Raw genomic sequence first — 21046 nt, forward strand, 5'->3', positions numbered from 1 at the left:
GGAGATAGATTAACCTTAGGAGGAGATAGATTAACCTTCATTGTTGTTGAGTTTTCCTCTTCTGTGATTGCCCACTCAGGCTTTCTAGGGGAGAAGTTAACATTTACATTCAGGGCAAAGGGTATGGGAGATGCGGGTGGTGGAAAGCTTGGTCACTTGGTCAGATGTTAGTGGGCCTGAGGGGAGGGCTCCTTTGTCTTTCTCTCTTCCCTCTCTTTCAGTTCAGGCAATAAAAAAAATTTTTTTTTGCTTAGTCATAAAGACAGAATAATTTTTTTTCCTTTGAATCCATTGACATAAAAATTGCTTTTGGTGGTTTTTTAGAGGATCATAATTTAATTCAAAACAGCAGGCATTTATGAAACTCCTGCTGTATGAAGAGAGTACAATGCCAGGGGCTGAGGAGGAGATGAAACTGTGAGAAGACATGGGTCCTCACAGCATTTTTTAAAAAAGTTGTTTATTTAGTATTTTATTTTCCCCCAGTTACATGTAAAAACAATTTTTAACATTTGCTTTTAAAACTCTTGAGTTCCAAATTCTCTCCCTTCCTTCCTCCTCATCCCCTCATTGAAAAAGCAAGCAATTCAATATAGGTTATAATGTGTAGTCATGCAAAACACTTCCATGATAGTCACATTGTGAAAGAAAAATAGAGAAAAAATCAAGAGACATAAAGAAAGTTTAAAAAAAATACGCTTCAATCAGTATTCAGACACCGTCAGTTCTTTCTCTGGGGATGGAGAGCATTTTTCATTGTAAGTCCTTCAGGGTTGTCTTGATCATTGTATTGCTGAGAACAGCTAAGTCAGTCACAGCTGATTATCTTACAATATTGCTCTTACTTTGTACAGGTACACATCACTTTGCATCAGTCCATGCAAGTCCTTCCAGGTTTTTCTGAGAGCATCCTGCTCATCATTTCTTATAGCACAGTAGATTCCATCATAATCACATACCGCAACTTGTTCAGCCATTCCCCAATTGATGGGCATCCCCTCAATTTCTAATTCTCTGCCCCCCAGAAAAGAGCTGCTATAAATGTTTTTGTATATATAGGTCCTTTTTTTTTTAAAATCTCTTTTAGGATACAGATGTAATAGTGGTATTGCTAGGTCAAAGAGTATGCCTGGCTTTATAGCCCTTTGGACATAGTTCTGAATTGCTCTACAGAATGGACCTCACAGTGTTGTAGCTGGTTATTAACAGCTAGGGACATCTTAAGCAAAATCAACCAATATGTAGAATCTGAGAGTATATCCCATGCTTCCCACCCCTAGTCCCCCAACTCTGCCTTTAAGGGAGAGAGGTACATTTTTTCAACTCTCGTCTAGGGTCAAGTTTGATCATTATTGTTACAATGCTCCTTTGTTAACAGCTACCTTATTCTGTGCAGAATGCCAAAGTGGCTTTTGATCCTGGCGGCCTCTGTGGTCCTTGGCTTGGTGCATTCAGAGGAAGATTCCAGGAAGAAGAGACATGTGAATCCTGAAGCATACATGAATATTGTGAGTTTCCTCCAAGGAGATTTGGGGAATGCTTGGGAGAAAAAAGTCTGTGGCAGCTTTCTGGGGCCTGCTCTGCCTCCCTGAGGAGTTGACATTGGGATTCGGCTCATAGTTGCTTCTTCTTCCTCCCAATCTTTCTTTTGGCCCAACCCTTAAGATGCTGTTTCCACCCCCATCTCCTTCATTTTTCTTTCTCTCCCCTCTCTTCCCTTCTTCTCTTCTTTCCTTCTCTCCTTTCTCTCCTTCTCTCTCCACCTTCCCTGTCTCTTCTCCCTCCCCTTCTTTCTTCTCTTTTCCTCTTTCCTCTCCTCTCTCCTTCATCTCTCTTCCCTCCCTCTCTCTTCATTTCTTCTCTTCTTCCTCTCCTCCCTCTCATCTCTCTATTCTTCCTTCTTTTCTCCTCTCTCTTCTTCATCTCTTCTCCTCCTCTTCTATTCCCTCTCCTCACCTTCATCTCCTTCTCTCCCCCTCTTTTCTTTCCTTCCTCTCCCTTCTCTAATGTCTCTCTCTGTCTGTCACTGTCTCTCTCTGTCTCTCTCTCTCTCCTCCTCCTCCCTTCCCTTTTCTTCCTTTCTCCTTCAGTCTAGCACATTCATTCAAGGTTAAATGATTCCTTTCCTCATTCCTTCTTTTCATTGGTCAGAAAATACACCCAAGCCTGCCACCCCCAGATCATTCTTAACCTCACTGAATATAGGAGTGAGGTGGTTTTTTCCAAGTCAGTTTCGGCCTCCCCCGGTTTCACGATGACCATCATGCTAATTAAATTTGGCCCAATCATGCAAAGTTGCAGCATCTCCAAGATGATTAAAAAGTGGCATGACTGATGTTTTTAGTTTGCTTTTTAAAATTTTTTTTATTAATTTTTTTGATTTGTCGACAATCACTTCCATAAGCTTTTGAGTTTTAAATTTTCTCCCCCTCCTTTTCCACCTCCTTCCCCAAGACAGCATCCAATCTGATATACATTCCTATTAAACATATTTTCACATTAGTCATATTGTAAAGAAGAATTAGAACCAATAGGAGGAACCACCAGAAAGAGGAAACAAAACAAAACAGAAGAAAAAAAAAGGGAAAATAGTCTGCTCCGATCTGCAGTTCTTTCTTTGGATGTGGATAGCATTTTCCATCACTCTTGGAGATGTTTTAGATCCTTGCATTGCTGAGAAGGGCCAAGGCTGTCAAAGTTAATGACTGATGATTTCAGACAAACCCATGAGGCCTTCTCTGTCATGTTCACAGATTTTAAGACCCTAGAGCTATAGAGGGAAGGGACCTCCAAGGCCATCTAGTCTGACCTCATTTTACAGCTAAGGAAACTGAGGCTTGGGGAGAGTGATTGGCCCAAGGTCACACAGGCAGGACTTGAACCCAGGGCCTCAGACTCTAGAGCCAATTCTCTTCCCACTGTACCACACTGCCTCCTCTTTTTCAGTATCCTAAATGCCATTTGCAGAGCAGTCTGATGAATACAGTAGGTGGTCTCCTTGGGGAAAATCTTATTTTTGCTCAAGAAATGAGGCAGGTTCATGGAGTAGACAGGCTGATAATCCAGTGTGGTTTATGTGGTCTCATAAAGAGGAGCGCTGCAGAGGTTTTGGCATTGTTGGAATAAGTATCGATCCTTCCAAGGTGACTACTTGGAAGGAGCCAGCACATACAGAGATGGATAAGTGCTAGGGCTCTCAGACCTCCTCGGTGTGGGTGCTCCCTTTACTGGCACAGCCTTTGCTGTCTGTCTTGTTGAAAATGCTCCATTGAGAATCTTCCCATTTTTAAAACAAAAATAAGGTTTTTGGAAAAGGACTTGAAAGCCTTCTTTTCATATTTGGTAAGATCCTCTGTGCTCCCAATCCTTGTGCATACCAAGCTACTTTACCTGTTGTTTCACTGTCAGCCTTCCATCTCCCACCTCTGGGCCTTTGTCCAGGCATTCCCAGAGCTCAGAAAAGCAACCCTCCACTCCCCTCCACTCTTTTGAATGGGCTCAGGTCAGGCATCACCTCTAGGAAGCCAGCCCTGCTCTTCCTAGTCCTCAGTGTTTTCTCCCCTTTCAGTTCATCAAGTTTCTCATTTTGTTTCATTCCCATGTTGCATCCTCCCAACAGAATGCAAGCCCCCTGAAGACAGGGCCTGCTTTTCATTTTGTCTTTAATTTCCTACCACCTGGCATATAGTTAGTGACTAATAAATGCCCTTTTGATTGAATTTAAGGGGAAGATCACGGCTGATTAGTAAGTGAGGCTTGTCATTTTTGACATTGCCATGACATTTGGGATTGGGGTAGCTGCCGCCCGATTGGTCATTTAGCTGAGTCAAGTCGGTCACTCTCAGCCACTGGTTTTAACTTCTCTTTTTCATTTCCATTTTTAACCTTTTGTCCCACACCCTGCTCTTCCCCAAGACCTTTGAATAGAATCGGTTTTGTTGATTTTAGTTCTTCTTGTTCTCCTTTTTATCCTCTAATTGGAGAAACCATTGGCTGTGAAAAGGAGAAGTAGGGGCCTGAATAACCCATGGGGGTGTTGGAGTGGGGGCTAGTAAGTTCCCTGAGGAGTGGAGGAGACTCTTCACTTGAGTGCAATCTATAGTATATTCATATGGAAACTGGATCAGAGGTCACCCAAAGAGAGAAAAGGAATAAGTCACTGGCTTCTTTCCCCTTGGCTTCAGTTCCTTCTCTTCCTTCAGCTTTTGAGTGGATCCATAGGATCAACTTAACAACCTAATGGAGTTGTGGGGTAGGCCTAGAAGGACCTAGGAGGAAGAGAGGGTCCCCTGTGGTTCAGGACATCAGAAGGGCAATGGTAGATTTGGCAATTCTGAGTGAGTAGGATTTGGCCCTGGAAGAGGAGAAAGAAGTCCTGGGATGTTCAGCTCCATAGTAGGCAATCAGTCAATAAACACATACCGAGCCCTTACTATGTGTTAGGTGTTATGCTAAACACTGACGATATAAAGAAAGGCAAAAAAAAATGGTGCCTGGCCTCAGGGAGCTCCCATTCTAGTAGGGGAGACTTCATGCACCTAAAGAGATGCATACAAGGTACATACAGAGTAGATGGAAGGTAATGGGAGAAGAGACAGTGCCAACAGTCAGGAAGAAGAAAGGCAGCCTGTGAAAGCTGGGGAAGCTAAGGCAGAAGGGTGAGGAGGGAGAGCTTGGTGAAGAGCAGGGCTCAAAAGTCTCCGTCAACAAGAGGGAGCAATCTCTGCTCCTTTGCTGGGAAGATAAAGACCCGAGGGGCGGGAAAGGCTCCCAATGCCTGGACCAAGCTGGGGATCCACTAAAATAAAATCGTTTTTTATTATTAACATATCTGTCACCAACAAAAACAAACATTCCAATACCCAAAAAACAAAAAGCAATGAGGTATGAGACTGAACTTGCATGTCTGTTACATAGAAAACAACGTAGATTCAATGTAACAAAGTTGTAACTCAATCCTGCTTATTTTTCAGTGCTCCTTTCTGAACTTATTTTTGCTTTCTTCTGTGATTTTTTTTCATATCTATGACTACCCACCAATTCACCCCCTCCCCGCCCCCTGCCAAGCTCTCCTTCATAACAGGTAAATATAGTCAAACAAAACCAATCAACACATTGGCCATGTTGGAAGGTGAATGGGACCCACATTTATAGCAGACGGAGAGTTGGTTTGAGTCTCTGGACACTAGACTCTTTTCATATGGACGGTGGGATTCGAAGAGACCTGTTTAGGGATGTCCTGTGGCCTGCCCCATGAATGATCTTGAGAAGGCTGGGCCTCATTTAATAATTGGAAAGATATGGTCTCCTGTCCAGTCTGATGAACGTTATTGCCCCCTCCCCCTTTCCCCCATTAATCTCTTGGCTGTCCTCAGGTTTTCCCCCCCGAGTCACCATTTGATTTTTTCTCCCTACAGAGTGAAATTATCTCCTACTGGGGCTTTCCCAGTGAGGAGTATGATGTTGTGACCGATGATGGCTACATCCTAAACGTTAACCGAATTCCACATGGCAGAAAGAATGGATGGGGCAAAGGTATGGAGATTTCCAAGGGAAAAATGCCTCCCATTTATTTGGGGCATATTATGCCTATTACTTTGGATTTTTGCAGTGTTTATTTTTTGTTGATGATTGCTAGGTTTCTAATGATATAAAACAGCAGCCCCTTGTATGGGGTGTGTTGAAAACCTCTCCCCACCTCCAATGGGACAGATGCTGCAGGAGGGCAGAGACTATTTTGTTTGCCTGGTATCCCAGTGAGTACAATGCTTTTGTACCTAGCAGGTACTTAATAAATGCTTATCAAATAAATGAATGAATGAATGAATGAATGAGGAAGGGCAGCCTCTGGGAGGGGGCCAGCTCTCAGAGACTGACTGCAGCAGATGAGAATATCATCCCTTTGTCAGGATTTTTCAACCTGGGAACCCAGAAGGGTCCTTGTCTATAAGACTCTAAGCTAAAACTCTCTAAAGTAAACAATGTTGATAAATGCTTCCTGTTTTAAAGGAAAAACAAAGTAAGAAGAAGCATCTTCTCTCAAGGGCCTGGTGGAGGGAAGGAATGTAGGCTCAAATCAGTGCTGACATGGGGATCTGGGAGGGAAGCTGCCAGTCATTCATTCACGTCCGACTTTTCGTGACCCCATGGACCACAGCACGCCAGGCCCTTCTGGCCCCCACTTTCTTCTGAAGTCTGTCCATGCTCATGTTCATTGTTTCCATGATGCCATCTATCCATCTCATCCTCTGCCATCCCCTTTCCTTTTGCCTTCAATCTTTCCCAACCTCAGTCTTTTCCATTGAGTCCCATCTTCTCATTATGTGGCCAAAGTATTTAAACTTTAGATTCAGTATTTGACCTTCCAGCGAAGAGCCTGAATTCATTTCCTTAAGTACTGACTGATTTGATCTCCTTGCTGTCCAAGGAGCTCTCAAAAGTCTTCTCCAGCACCACAACTTGAAATCGTGTATTCCACAGCACCCAGCTTTCTTTATAGTCCAACTCTCACAGCCATGCATTACTACTGGAAAAAACAGAGCTTTGACTATATGGACCTTTGTTGGTAAGGTGATGGCTCTGCTTTTTTAGTATGATGTCCAAATTTACCATAGCTTTCCTTCCAAGGAGCAAGTGTCTTTTAATTTCATGGCTGCAGTCACCCTCTGCAGTGATCTTTGAACCCTAGAATATAAAATCTGACACTGCTTCCATTTCTTCTCCCCCATTTACCAGGAAGTGATAGGACAAGTTGCCAAGATCTTAGGTTTTTGGTGTTAAGCTTCAAGCCAGCTTTTATACCCTCCATTTTTTACTCTCATCAAGAAGCTTTTTAATTCCTTTTTACTTTCTGCCATCAGAAGGGGGAAGGGCCTGTTGCTTTTCCTGGGACAGGGGAGGGGGAAGAACAAAGCAGGGACTTCTCTCCTTCATTTCCTATTGCTAGCAGTGGTGGTATCAGAGTGGGGCTATTTGGCTTTTGCTCTCCCAGGTTTTTTCCCAGTTTCTCATCTACCCTAGCTGGGTCTCCAAAGCTGTGTGGTTTACCTCAGAGATGCTGTGATTATGCTTTGTGTGGATTGTGACTGTGTAGAAAGTCTCAGTGATCCATCCATGGCTAGGGTGCTGCTCAACACCAGCTCTGGGATCAGGCCCCAGAAAGTCTGAGCCATTGAAGAGGCCTGAATCCCTCCGTCCTCTGCCTCACTCGCCTTCTGCTCCTTGGTTGAAAGAGCTTCTGGGCTTCTGGGGGAGCTCGAGGCAAACCCTATCCCAGTAGCTTCTTAGAAATATAAAAGGAAGGGTTTGCCTGCAGAGGATTGGGAGTAAGGTCCTTGGCAAGCTGGGGGCTCCAGAGATAATCCAGGCCACTTCCCAGTTGAGGAAAATGAGACGCAAAGAAGGGAAGGACCCAGAGAAGACTGGGGGGTTGTGGTAGGGGATAGGCAGGCTGGGGGGAGGGGGAAACTTGATGTTTGTCTTCAAGTATTTGAAGGAGGCATTAGATTTATTTTTCTTGGTCCCCCAGACCAGAAGCAGGAGCAGTGGGTAGAAGTCACAAAGAGGCAAACTTAGGCTGAGTATCAGGAAAAATTTGCTAATGATTAGGGGTGTCCAGAAGTGGCATGGGCTGCCTGGAGGAGTGGTGAGTTCCCTGTCCATGGGGGTCTCCAAGCAGAGGCTGGATGAACATTTGTTGGGGAAGTGTGGCAGAAGGGATTCCTTTTGGGGTATGGGTTGGACTTGATGACTGCTGAAGTGTCCCCTCCAACTCTTAAATTCTGTGACTCAGTGTCTTCCTGTGGCCAAAAGCTATTGAGTGAAAGAGTGAGGAGAAGGATGTGTCTGTTCAGAGAGAAAGCCCATCTACTCTGTGGCCTTTGAAGATGGACTGTGTGACTCTAAATCCACTGCACTGATGGAGGGATCAGGGACTGGGAGGAGAGGAACCTCGGATGGAAAGATGGAGCTGAGAGAGGAAAGATGGAGCTGAGGGAGGAAAGATGGAGCTGAGGGAGGAAAGGTGGAGCTGAGGGAGGAAAGGTGGAGCCGAGGGAGGAAAGATGGAGCCCAGGGTAGAAGATGGAGCCCAGGCCCCCAAGGGCCCCAGGTTATAGACATGTGAGGCACAAACGAACCTCATGACTGTCAGCAGAGCACAAGATCTGTCTGTGTAGACGAGAAGAGGAAATAGGCCGAGTGTTGGGCTTTTCCACTTGAATGAGTAAGGACAAATATGTGGTCCTTTGGGGAATGAAAGTTGGATCGGTGCCTATCCATTACCAGTAGTGGCCTCTGTCAAAATATAATCAATGTGTACTCAAGGAGAAAGAGAGGCTGAAGCTGAGATAGTGGAGAGAGCCCTGAGCCTGGCAGCCAGCCAGGAGGCGAGGTCTAGCATGTGCTTGGCCATCAGAGTTGAGGATGATTTAGAATTGGGAGTGGCTGGACAGAGAGGTTGCTGGAGAGCAAGGCCAGGCAGGGCTCTTTTTGCTCTGACAGTTTATTTTTAAAATTTAACTTTTTTTTAAAATTACATTTTAAGTTCCTTTCTCCCTCCCCATCCTATACTAGAGAAGGCCACTGTTTGACAGATTTGTAACTCTGTGTAAAACCATGCTATGCACACTTCTATTCACCAGCCCTCTCTCTGGGTGGATGGCATCTTCCTTCATGGGTCCTTCGTAGTTGATTTGATTATTTATAATATTCTCAATAGCTTAATCATTCACAGCTGTTCTTCAAACAATATTTTTTTCCCTTCTGTCCTTTAAACCAGTCCAGTAAGTGTGCGATCCCTGCATTCCTGGCATAAATCCCACTTGGTCATGATGGCTAATCTTTGTGAAATATTGTTGTAGTGTCCTAGTTAGGATTTTATTCAAGATTTTTGCATCCATATTTTTTAGTGAAATTGGTCTATAATTTTCTTTTGCTGTGTTTGCTCTTCCTGGCTTAGGGATCAGCACCACATTTGTTCATAAAAGGAGTTTGATAGAATCCTTTCTTTGCCTGTTATTTCAAATAATTGATTTAATATTGAAATTAGTTGGTCTTTAAATGTTTGGCAGAATTCACTTGTAAATCTGTCTGGTCCTGGTGCTCTTTTCTTAGGAACCTCATTTATGGCCTGTTCAATTTCTTTTTCTAAAATAGGTTTATTTAGCTCTGATAGTTTATTCGAGGATCTCGAGCTGGGTCCCGATTATTCTGCCCTTCCCTCTGAGATGGAAAAGAAGGCACAATTAAAAAGAAAATTCTGAACTTCAAACCCCCAAAAGAGAACATTTCCATTTATTCAGCAGGATACAAAAAAGACGATTCTGTATGAAACTGTAAATCTCCATTTTGTACTATTTGCTTAAAAAAAGAAAAGAGAAGAAACATGCATGTAAGACGTGCTGAGTGTTACTTTTAAAGCTTCCCTCTTGGTTGTGCCTCTGTCTGACTTTGCCGTCCCAAAGTGAAATGCGCCCCTTTGGGAGGTGGTGTTCTCCCCCTCGCTGGAGGGCTCCAGGCAAAGGTTTGGATGAATGTGAGCTCCTTGAGGGCAGGGACTGAGGTTTGAAAGTTCTTTGTGTCTGCAGTGCTTGGCACATAGTAAGTACTCAATAAATACTCATTGACTGACTAGTTGTGAGGGATGCTATGGAGGGAGTTCTCAGTGTGGTTCAGGTTGGTCTAGATGGGCCTGAGGACCTTTCCAACTTGGGATTCGAGGTCTCCATGATTGTTGACAGCAGAGACTGTCTTTCACCTTTCTGTATTCCCAGCACTTAGTGCCTGGCACATAGTAGGCTCTTAAGTAATGTTGATCGCTTGATTGTTTCTGTCTAGCCTGATCAGTAGGGCCTCCTAATGTTCAAGCCACTCATTCCTTGGTCTCCTGCCTTTAGCACTGTGCCAAGAGCATTTTATTTGGAGTCAGAGGACCTGAGTTCCTCTTCCATTCACTCTTTGTGTGACCCTGAGCAAATCACTTCCCCTCTCTGGGCCTCAGTTTGCTTATCTGGAAAAATGTAGGAGTTGGTTTAGAAGCTCTCCAAAGTCCTTCTAGCTCAAGGCATATGGCATTCCCCACAGCAACCCCGGGGGTGGGGTGGGGAAGGATTTCAATTATGATGTCCATTTTACAGATATGCACACTGAGGAACAGAGGGTTGTCCAGGAAGTGCCTGAGGCAGGCTTTGGGGGGGGGAGAAGATAGCTTCCACCCTGCAGGGGTTGTTGTAAGGGTCAGATAAAGAACTTTGCAAACGTACTAATAATTATGATTATTGGGATGAACCTGTGATTTCAGCACCACAGAGAGCAACCAGCGAAGTATTTCCTTTACCAGTTCACATGCCCCCCTCTGTGACTTGAGTCTTAGAGACTTACCTGGGGCCAAGTGACTTGCCCAGGGTCGTAGAGCCTAGATGGATCAGAGGTAGGGCTTGAACCCAGATCAGCTCCCTATTGACTATGTTTCTCCTTTTCTCCCTTCCTCCCCTCCTCCTGTTTTTCCTCCCCTCCCCCTTCCCCAGTACAGGTCCAGAACTCTGACCACAGAGCAAGGTTTCTGGGACCATGTTCATGGGGGAGCTCTAACTGGAGGCACCTCTTTGGCCCTCATCATCACTCCCTTTGCCTCTCCCCCTCCCCAGTCCTTGTTAACACCAATTGATCATAACAACACATTGGTAGTGGCTCTGGGAGAGATGGACAGGTTGGGAGAAAAGAGGTAGGTAAAGAGTCAAGGATTGCCTCAGTTGTAGTTTATGGCATCAACAGGCTTGCAAAAGATCTTTCAGTTTATACTGGCACAGTGGATAGAGCACCAGGCCTGGAGGCAGGAAGACCCATCTTCCTGAGTTCAAATCTGGCTTCAGACTCTTACTAGCTCTGTGACCCTGAGCAAGTCATTTGCCTTGATCCCTCAACTGTAAAATGAGCAGGAGAAGGAAATGGCAAACCACTTCAGTATTTTTGGGGTATAGGGGTGTTCAAGGCAGACTAGTATTTCTAGTACGAGGGCTTGCCGAGCCCCCCTCAGGGCTGCTTGTCCACCTTTGGTGTCCACTTATTCATCTGACTCTTACCTGTGGCTCCAAGAAGCTGCAGCATGCACAGCAGTCACACCATGGAAAATGATGGGCTAACCCAAGTGGAGGGTAACTGACAGGCCTCAAACCCATCGATGAGTTAGGGGGATGTCTACCCTAAACACATAGAGACTGTCTTTGGCAGAATGGGCGGATGAGAACATTTGCTCCAGTGGCCAGGACGGTGGCTGAGGCAGGCTTTCTGGGCTGCTTAGAGGTTTGGTCAGGAATCAAAGACACCAAGGTTGTCCTCTGCATCCCAGCCCCTCCCCAGTGATCCCGACTTTTGTCCTGTCACTGGATTCCATGACTCTGGAAGAGAGAGGGAGGCTGCTGCCTTCGTGCAGCTCTGCCTCACTTCAATCCAGATCACACAGGAGCCAAGATGTCACCTTATGTGCTGGCCCTCTTTGAAAACAAAGGACGGGCGATGGCATGCAAACATATGTTGGCTTCTTTGATCCACAACAACCGTGTGAAGCAGATGCTATTATCATGCCCATTTGACTGTTGAGGACATGGAGGCTCAGATCCTCCAGCTGACTCTGGATCTTGACACAAGCTTGTTGAGATAAACTTTAGCAAACAGCTAGGGCATTTGCTCGAGAGCTAACCTACTCAGATTGCGAGCTAGGTTGTCTCAGCCTTCTGAAAGGTCTCTTATCTGATGCAGCCCAGGGGCTGGGCCTGGGAGGCTGTGTCTTGTTTACCCTGGGCCTCCCAGCTTGGGGTTGGGGCCAATTCTCGGCCTTAATCTCCTCTGGGAGACCAGATATAAAGCTTCTTCTGGGCTCTGAGCACAATTAGGGGTTGTTCATGGTTAAGACACCAGTCTGGGCAATCTAGTTCTCTCCACTTTAGATAAGGAGCTAGATGTATAGAGCAGGAGTCCTTCAAGGGGAGAATAACCCATGCTTAGAAGTGGCAGGTTCTCTGGAGCCCCATCTGGGCCTTTGGTCCCTGCAGGAGCACCCCCTTGACACCTTCCCCAGCCAGTAGTCATCCAGTGTTTGCTTTGGGATGTCGTGGGAGCAGGGAACTTTGGAGGCAGCTCATTATGCTTTGGGAAAGCAGCTTGTCCGAGGTCACTCAGCTGCCAGTAAGAGAGGCCCAGTTGGAATGCAGGTCCGGGATGGGGGGGACGATATTAGTGCTGTTCCTGCTAATCCAGGATTCTTCTCTAAGCTGTGGAATCTTGGTCACTCAGCCTCCCAGAAATTCATCCATCCATCCATCCCTCCATCCCTCCCTCCTTCCATTCATCCATGCCTTCCTCTATCCATCCCTCCATCCATCCATTCTTCAGAATGCAATGGGAAGTCACTTGTATTACCTTCTTCTCAGTGTTATTTGCAGTGAAGTATTTCATAAACCTTAAACCATGATAGAATGTGAGTTATTCCTAAACCCACCTCTGTGTTCAATGCTCTAACTTACTGTTACCTTCTGGTGCCAGGCCCAGTGTGTCTAATTTCCCTTGTATTGGGCAGCCCTTAAAATACTCGAACCCAGCTCTCAGGTCCTCCCTGAGCCTTCTCTTCCCCAGGCTCAATGTGCCCAGTTCTTCCAAAGATCATAGGATTTAGATCTGGAAAGAACCTTAATAGAAATTAGTACAAAGGTCTTAGTACAAAAGTCTCCACTTACTTCACAGCAGAGGTAAGGGAGGACTGGAAAGACTTAATGGTTTGTCAGGTTGATATTTGAGTCTATTTGGGGTTTCTCATTCTGTCACACTGTTTTATTTCTGTGTTTTTTTTTTTGGGTCCTAGTGTGAAATTGTCTAAAGGAGGCTTGCCTTATAATATATTTTCAAGACTGGAATAGGGCAGCCCGAATAGGAGAACCTGAATTCAGATTCAGACTTACTAGCTATGTGATCCTGGGCAAGTCACTTAACTCAGTTTGTCTCAGTTTCCTCATCTGTAAAATGAGCTGGAGAAGGAAATAGCAAACTAGTCCAGTATCTTTGCCAAGAAAATTCCAAATGGGATCACAAAGAGGTGGACGCGACTGAAAATGAACAATAACAAAGTCTAGAATAATAAATCTACCGTTACCAGATTTTGTTTCCCATTTCAAATCAGCCCATGCTATTTTTTGGCTCTTTGTTTTTCCACATAAATCGCATAGTGGAAAAAGCACCATATCCGGAGTCCATGGGTTGTGTTCAAATTCAAACTCTGACAATTTCCTCATCTGTAAAATGTGTTACTTGGACTACAGCTTCTTTCCAGCTCTAGAGCAATGATTCTACAGTTAAACCCATTGTGATTTTTATTGGTATAATCTCAGATATATAAAGTATTCAGAAAGTATTGTCGTTTTTACTATATTATTTCTACTTAACCTTGAACATTGCTTTCCTTCCAATTATTTAGGTGTTCTCCCCCCCCCATCTATCAATGTATTTTTATACTTAATCTGTTATATTAGTCACACTTAAATTTAAGTTATTTTCCAAATAGTCAATGATTTTTATTGTTATCAATGAGGTTTCTTTTAAAGTAATGTTTTCTTGATTTTTTTTGGTTGTGGTTTATTATGAAAATAAAACAAATGCCCAAGGAGGAGGGTCTATGATTATCAGTAACATCAAAGAGTACTTGCTACTTTTTTTTTATTCAGTTGTATTGAGACCAGCATTGCAAAAAAGAAGCCCAAACAACTTTACATTGGCTTATTTTCAGTAACTGACATTTACAGGATATACTAGAAATGGCACTAAAAAGTTTAAGAAAAGAATTACCATAAAACCTTGCATACACATCATATAGAAAAGTAACATTTTAAATACAAAAAAGAAAAATTTTCGGGACAGGTTATACCAGTATCATGGAATAGCACTAAAAGTGTACGTGGCAAATCGTACATTGTTGGTTTTATGTCTTTTTTCTCTAAACTATTGTAAAATATAAAATATAAATGCTGCAAAAATGCATCTTTACAGTTTGAAAGCAAGATAATGCTGCCTAGTGTGAGAAATTTTCTCTAAGCAAATTGTGAATTCTATATAAGCTTGTATGGTTTTATTTATATTTCGGAAGAGCTTGTATGTCCTTTTTTGACCTCTTATTAAAAAGCTTTTTTTTTGGTAGTACCTCCCTGACCCCATCTTCCTTTTAAAAATATTCTTTCCCCAAAAGTGTAAATTTAATATTGGTCTACAGTTTTCTATACTAGAATGATTCTAATTCTATAACTTCAGTCTTCTTTATCACAGAGAAAATGGTAAATAACCCACAACCTGATACTGGATTTGTTGGAAGGTTTCTTCCTACTCTCCTCATTGAGGGAAGAAAAAAAGTGAAATCAGTTTTGCAGTTTGAAACAGCGAAGACATAAAGTTTTAAAACTATAGCCTCCTGAAATTTCAATTGTGTTGACTATGCCATGAGTCAAAACACAAAGCCAACAGATTCTTTCTGGATAAAGTTGTAAATTTCCTTAGCTTAGGAGAGATCTCTGCCTTTTTAAAAACAAATTGATAATGAAATGCTATGAAATTTTTCACCTGCACTAATCTTTAAGATTGCTAGATTTCCTCCCTCTTTCACTTTTTCAGGTGAGTGAAACTTTTTGTCGTTCTTTGTTCATCAGTGACCATAGCCACAAAAGGAGAACTCATAAAAAGCTGCTACTCCCGGCATTTCCTAGTATTTTTGGCAGGGTGTATTTCACACTAGAATGTGTGATTTGTTCTGTATTTATTAGTTGTTACAAATCACAGCATATTGAAGATTTATTAAGTTGCCTATTCATTCCCTCAAAGTAATAGTTTAAATATATGTATTTTAAATCTTTTTTATAAAATATCTTTTAAAATCAGGGCCAAATTGTAAAGCGGTAACCTAAAAAATTATTTCTAGTAATACAAAGGTGAGTAGAAACTGAAATAATCTGGTAAAAATCACAATACTTTCTAAGTAACTGTGTGTTTGAGGTTATGCCAATAAAAATTGCACATTAATTTTTTTAAAAATCATCAAAATAAACAAAAAAAATCTAGTAGCTAGCAGCTGCTATTTCTTCATCCATTTCCTCATCATGATATGACAAAACTTAAGGGTAGGTGGTGGAGTCAGAGAATGTGTTTTTGATCTTTGTTGGTTGTTAACAATGGCAACATTTTTCGGTAAGCTTATTTTATAGCTTGCAAACGTATTTGAACTCACTCATTGCCTCAGATAATTTTTTGTTATGACTTATCTTCTAAATAAACAGTTGAATTCAGTAAACACTCTGGTCTCAGTAAATAAAGACACTCTTGTTTTCTTTGCTGCATTAATCTGTCCGATTTCTGTTTCCTGTACCAGCATTTTTAGTATTACTAGAAAGCAGATGCCCAATCATTGTGAATGGCAATATTTCTAATGTTTCCCTACTGTGTGCAGTTAATATTGGCTTTCATACTTTTTATCATGTTGAGGAAAAATCCACTAAAGTTCTTTTTAGTGATTTTTTTAAAGTTGTGAGATATGTTAATGTTTTATCAACAGCATTTTCTATATTTCTTGATATGATCATGTGATTTTTGATATGCTTTTTCTTATTAGCATGATATATTTTTCCTAATATTGAGTAGCACATTCTGCTATTACTGTAATGAATTATATATAGTTATGATGAATGATTTTTTAAAAATGTTTCATTACTGATAGTTTTGTTTGCTATTTTTGCAGCTATATCCATTGAGGAAATTGACCTAAAATTTTCTCTTTTAGTGTTGTCCTTTTCAGGATTTAGGATTGAAACCTTATTCTAAAAAGAACTGGATAGCATGCAGGGGTGGGGAACCTCCAGCCCCGAGGCCACATGTGGCCCTCTAGGTCCTCAAGTGGGGCCCTTTGGCTGAATCCAAACTTCACAGAACAAAATCTCTTAATAAAAGGATTGGTTCTGTAAAACTTGGCCTGAGTCAAAAGGTCGCACCCACGGACCCAGAAAGGGGGTGCAGCTTCTCCACCTCGGCTAGATGTTGCTCAAGGACTTTCGGGAAGTTCCCAGGGCTGCCAGACTTTTCCAGAATTAGAATTTTGTTTGCTAGTTTGTCCTCGTGGGTTGAAGCAGAGAGAAAATATCTTAAACCTAGGATTTCAGATAGGGCACAGGGGGAAGCCGTTAGTGATAATCACAGGAAAGGTCAATCCTAAGAGGTAGGAAATAAATTTTAAACCAGCTCTTCTTCGGAATAAGCAACCTCAGTTCTTGGATGTAGGTAGCTTTTTTTTTTTTTTAAGCTATGGTTTCCATTCATTCATGGTTCAATGCACTGAAGCTTCACTGTGATTTCATTGTTGAAGGCACTGTCTCTCCTCCTGGAGTTTGGCTCTTTTGTACCTTTGTAGACAGCCTTTTGAATCCCCAAAGAACATCTCCTGACCCACCCTACAAAGATGAACTTTGGCGCTTAGCTAAGCAAATCTTACAATGACCATCTAATGCAATGACCATTTATTAAGCTCTTACTGTGTGCAAGGCTCTGGGGACACAAAGAACATGAAAATCAGACCCTGTCCCTTATTAACGTGTTTGCATTCTGCTGATGAGGAAGCCAATTTCACAAAGAGAAATGATTTTGCCATGTAGACTCTGCTAAATAAATGGCTCAAGCCCAGGTTTTCCAATTCCAACCCACTGTCCTTTCCACCACATTTCACTGCTTCTTTAGATAGCAGTTCTGTGTAACACCCAGCTCAGCTCAGATAACAGCTCCTGGGGAGGCCTTTCTCTATTTCCCCAGGCTGCTAGGCCTCCCCCACACAGTTACCTTGTACTGACTTGGCATATTATTTATACAAAATAATATATATCTATTTCTCTGTGTATTGTCATTCTCTGCTCTCCCTCCCCCCAGGTAGAAGGTAAAACTCCTTGAAGGCAGTAATTATTTACTTTTGATCTTTTTATTATCAGTGCCTGTTACAAAGTGGCACTTAATAAATGCTTGTGGAATGAATAAATGAATCAGGACACATGACTGTGTGACAAGCTCTCAACCTTAGTTTCCCAATATGCAAAATGGGCATAATAATGCTTGTACTATCAATCTCATAGAGAAGGTAATGTGGAAACTTTAAAACATGATATTAAGTGTCTACTATATTCCAGGCACTGTGCTAAGTGCAGATGTGATCCTTACAATAACCATGTGAGGTAAGTGCTATTATTATCCCCATTTTACAGGAGAGGCAACTGAGGCAGACAGAGGTGGAGTGGCATGCCCCAGGTCACACAGCTAGTAAGTGTCTGAGGCTGGATTTGAACTCAGATTTTCTATACTCCAGAGCTGGCACTACTGTACCACCTAGCTGACTTTTAATGCTGCCAGGAAAACCATGGGCAAGGGTAAGGCATTTTTTTTGGCAGATGAGCACCTTGGGCAGAACTACCGAGATCCTCAGAGTTGGCCATCCCGCCCTGCCTGGACTCGAACCAAAATCCTCTCGAGAAACCATCATCCAATCCACGCTCTGTCCAAGGTCCTGTCGTCGTCTGCCAGGGCAGCCCAGCTCGCTTTGAGATGGCACCAGCAGGAAGTTTTCTTTATCTGAAGCCAATGTTGGGCTCTGGATCCTGCATCTACTTCTCCTAGCTCTGCCTTTTGGGGCTGGCAGAATGAGGCCGGCCCCTCTTTTGCCCTTCAGACTTTTGAAGGCCGCTACTTCAAATTGAACTCACTCAAACCCTCCAGATGTTCTGCAGGTGACCTGCTTACCAGCCACACTCCTGGATTGCATTTGTGAGGCTGATTATTTAAAGCCAGATATAAATTTGGTCCAATTCTCTAGCCTGTCAAGACAATTTGGGGTTGTATTATCCAGTCCCCAGATCCCCCTTGTGGTCCTGGGTCATCTGTGAATTTGGTAAGGATACCCTCCGTGCTTTTATCTGAGTCCTTGATAAAAATGCTACATAGCACAGGGCCAAAGCACAGGGTCCTGGGCACCCCACATGAGATTCCCTTCTGAGAATTTTGCAAATCTAGTTTGTGATTTCACTGGCATGAGGAGTGTCTGATGAGGAAACCTGTTCTACCTTTGCAGATTCTAACTTGCTCTGTAATTGATAATGTTAGAGAAGTTCCGAGGTTGGGGGGGAACGCTTAGAGCTTAAACACCTTGTTTAGGGTCACACAGACAGTATGTGCCAGAAAGGGGCCCTGAACCCAGGCTGGCTCCTTGCCCACTAGTCCTTTCACTCTCTCAGGCGATACTGATCTCGCAATGACTAGTCTTGGCATCTGGCTACTTAATCAGTTTCAAATTTACCGAATTGTTCTGCCATTTAGCTCATGTTTCTCCATGTTCTCTGCAAGAATAGTATGAAACAGTTCATCAAAAATTTGGCTGAAATCCATGTAAACTCCATATATAAGACTTCCTAGGTTTTTCTGAAACCATCCTGCTCATCATTTCTTATAGCACAATGGTATTCCATTACAATCATGTACCACAACTTATTCAGCCATTTCTCTATCGATGGGCGGCTCCTTGTCCATATGCAACTGTCCTCTGACTTGCCTGTCTAGAAACTCAGTCAAACATGGAAACGAGGTGAGCCTGGCATGGCTTGTGCTTGTTGAAGTCACTCAGGACTGTGATCACTGCTTCCTTTTCTAGATGTTAACTAACCATCCCTTTAATAATAATACCCTTTAACATTTTGCCAAGAATAAAAACCAACCTTTAGACTGTATTCTATTTCCTTTTTTTGAAAATTGGGATGTTTCCTTTTTTCCAGGCCCTGGGTACCTCTCCTTTTTTCCCTTGATTTTTCAGCAATGGCTGACAATGGCTTAATAATCACAGCTGTTGATTTTTGTAGCTCTCGAGATGTTGGTTGTCTCAGCTTGGACCTGTACTCATTCAGGGTAGTTGGGTGGTCTCTCACTATCCCCTTATCTGTTAGTCATTTTTGTTTTTTTTGGCTAGGCAATAGGGTTAAGTGACTTGCCCAGGGTCACACAGCTAGTAAGTGTCAAGTGTTTGAGGCCAGATTTGAACTCAGGTCCTCCTGACTCCAGGAATGGTGTTCTATCCACTGCACCACGTAGCTGCCCCCTGTTAGTCATTTTTTGTTCTGTCCAACCGAGTGGGACCTGCACTCATCCAGGGCAGTTGGGTGGTCTCTTACTGTTCCCTTATCTCTGGTGTCATCTCCTTATTAGCCTTTTTTTTTTGTTCTGTTCAACCCAGTGGGACCTGCATTCTGCACTTATTCAGGGCAGTTGAGTGTTCTGTTACTGTTCCCTTATCTTGGGTGTCACCTCCTTATTAGTAATTTTTTGTTTTGTCCAACCCAGCACTCATTCAGGGCAGTTGAGTGTTCTCTTACTCTCCCCTTATCTACTATTCCCTTACCTTCAGTGTCGCTTCCTTATTAGTAATTTTAATTCTGTCCATCCCAGTCCAAAGATCATTCTCTTTGGGAGAAAAAATAGAAGCAAAGTGAGAATTGGGAAGTTTTGCTCTCTCTTCTCAGTTCTTGATGTCTCCTCTCCCTCTCCCTTCTCCAGAATAGTCCTCTTTTTTTAATTAAAAATTATTTTTAACATTTCATTTAAAAAATTTGAATTCTAAATTCTCTCCCTCCCTCCCCTTCCCCACACATTGAGAAGACAGGCAATATGATATTAATTTTACATGTGAAGTCATGCAAATCTTTTACATATTAGCCGTGTTGCAAAATAAAACACACACAAAAAGAAAAATAAAGGAAGTGAAAAAGTATGGTTCAATCTGCACTCAGAACTCATCAGTTCTTTCTCTGAAGATAGAATATTTTTCTTAATGAGTCCTTTGGATTTGTCTTGAATCATTGCCTTGATCAGAGTTGCTAAGTTTTTCACAGTTGATCATTGTTACAATATTTCTGTTATTTACAATGTTCTCCTTGTTATGCTCACTCCACGTTGCATCAGTTTGTATAAGATTTCCTAGGTTTTTCTGAAACCATCCTGCTCATCATTTCTTATAGCACAATAGTATTCCATTACAATCATATACCACAACTTATTCAGCCATTTCTCTATCGATGGGCAGCTCCTCAATTTTCAATTCTTTGCTACCACAAAAAGAGCTACTATAAATGCTTTTGCATAAATAAGTTATTTTCTTTGATCTTTTTGGGATACAGACCTAGTAGTGATATTTCTGGGTCATAGAGTGTGCATAGTTGTATAGTACTTTGGGCTTAGTTCCAGATTGTTTCCAGAATGGGTTGGACCAGTTAGACAACTTCTTCACATCCCCCCAGCATTTGTCATTTTCCTTTTCTGTCATATTAGCCATTCTGGTAGGAATGAGGTGGTATCTCAGAGTTATTTTTAATTTTCATTTCTCTAATCAGTAGTGATTTAGAGCATTTTTCCATATGAGTGTTGATAGCTTTGATTTCTTCTGAAAACTGCCAGCTCATATCCTTTACCATTTCTCAGTTGGGGAATGACTTGTATTCTTATAAATTCAGCTCAGTTCCCTATATATTTGAGAGTTGAGAACTTTATCAGAGAAACTTGCTGTAATATATTTATCCTAGTTTCTTACTTTCCTTCTAATTTTAGCTGTCTTAGTTTTGTTTTTGTAAAATCTTTTTAATTTAATATAAAAAAATTATTCATTTTACTTCCTATGACCCTCTTTGTCTCTTGCTTGGTCTTCCCTTTTCCATAGATCTGACAGGTACATTTTCCCATGCTCCACTAATTTCTTTATGATATCACTTGTTATGTCTAAATCATTTATCCATTTTGAGCCATATCTTGGTATATGGTGTGAGATATTGGTATATGCTTAGTTTTTGCCAAACTGCTTTCCCATTAGTTTTTGTCAGATAGTATGTTCTTACCCCAAAAGCTTGGATCTTTGGATTTATCAAACACTAATAGATTACTATGATCATTTACTGATGTGTATTGTGTACCAAATCCATTCCACTGATTCACCACTCTATTTCTTAGC

General features: G+C 42.2%; 1 protein-coding gene across 1 annotated transcript in view; it reads left to right on the forward strand.

The window, feature by feature from the left end:
* LOC110198964 (lysosomal acid lipase/cholesteryl ester hydrolase) overlaps positions 1-21046 on the forward strand; it is a 38774-nt gene that overhangs the window by 1878 nt on the left and 15850 nt on the right. Inside the window, exons 2-3 of the mRNA XM_020973617.2 lie at positions 1379-1508; positions 5418-5535. Coding sequence (XP_020829276.1) covers positions 1379-1508; positions 5418-5535 — 248 coding nt within the window. The remainder of the gene's footprint in view (positions 1-1378; positions 1509-5417; positions 5536-21046) is intronic.

The sequence above is a fragment of the Phascolarctos cinereus genome, unplaced genomic scaffold (assembly GCF_003287225.1).
Source record: "Phascolarctos cinereus isolate Bilbo 61053 unplaced genomic scaffold, phaCin_HiC Scaffold_3;HRSCAF=262, whole genome shotgun sequence".
In the NCBI taxonomy this organism is placed as follows: Eukaryota; Metazoa; Chordata; class Mammalia; order Diprotodontia; family Phascolarctidae; genus Phascolarctos; species Phascolarctos cinereus.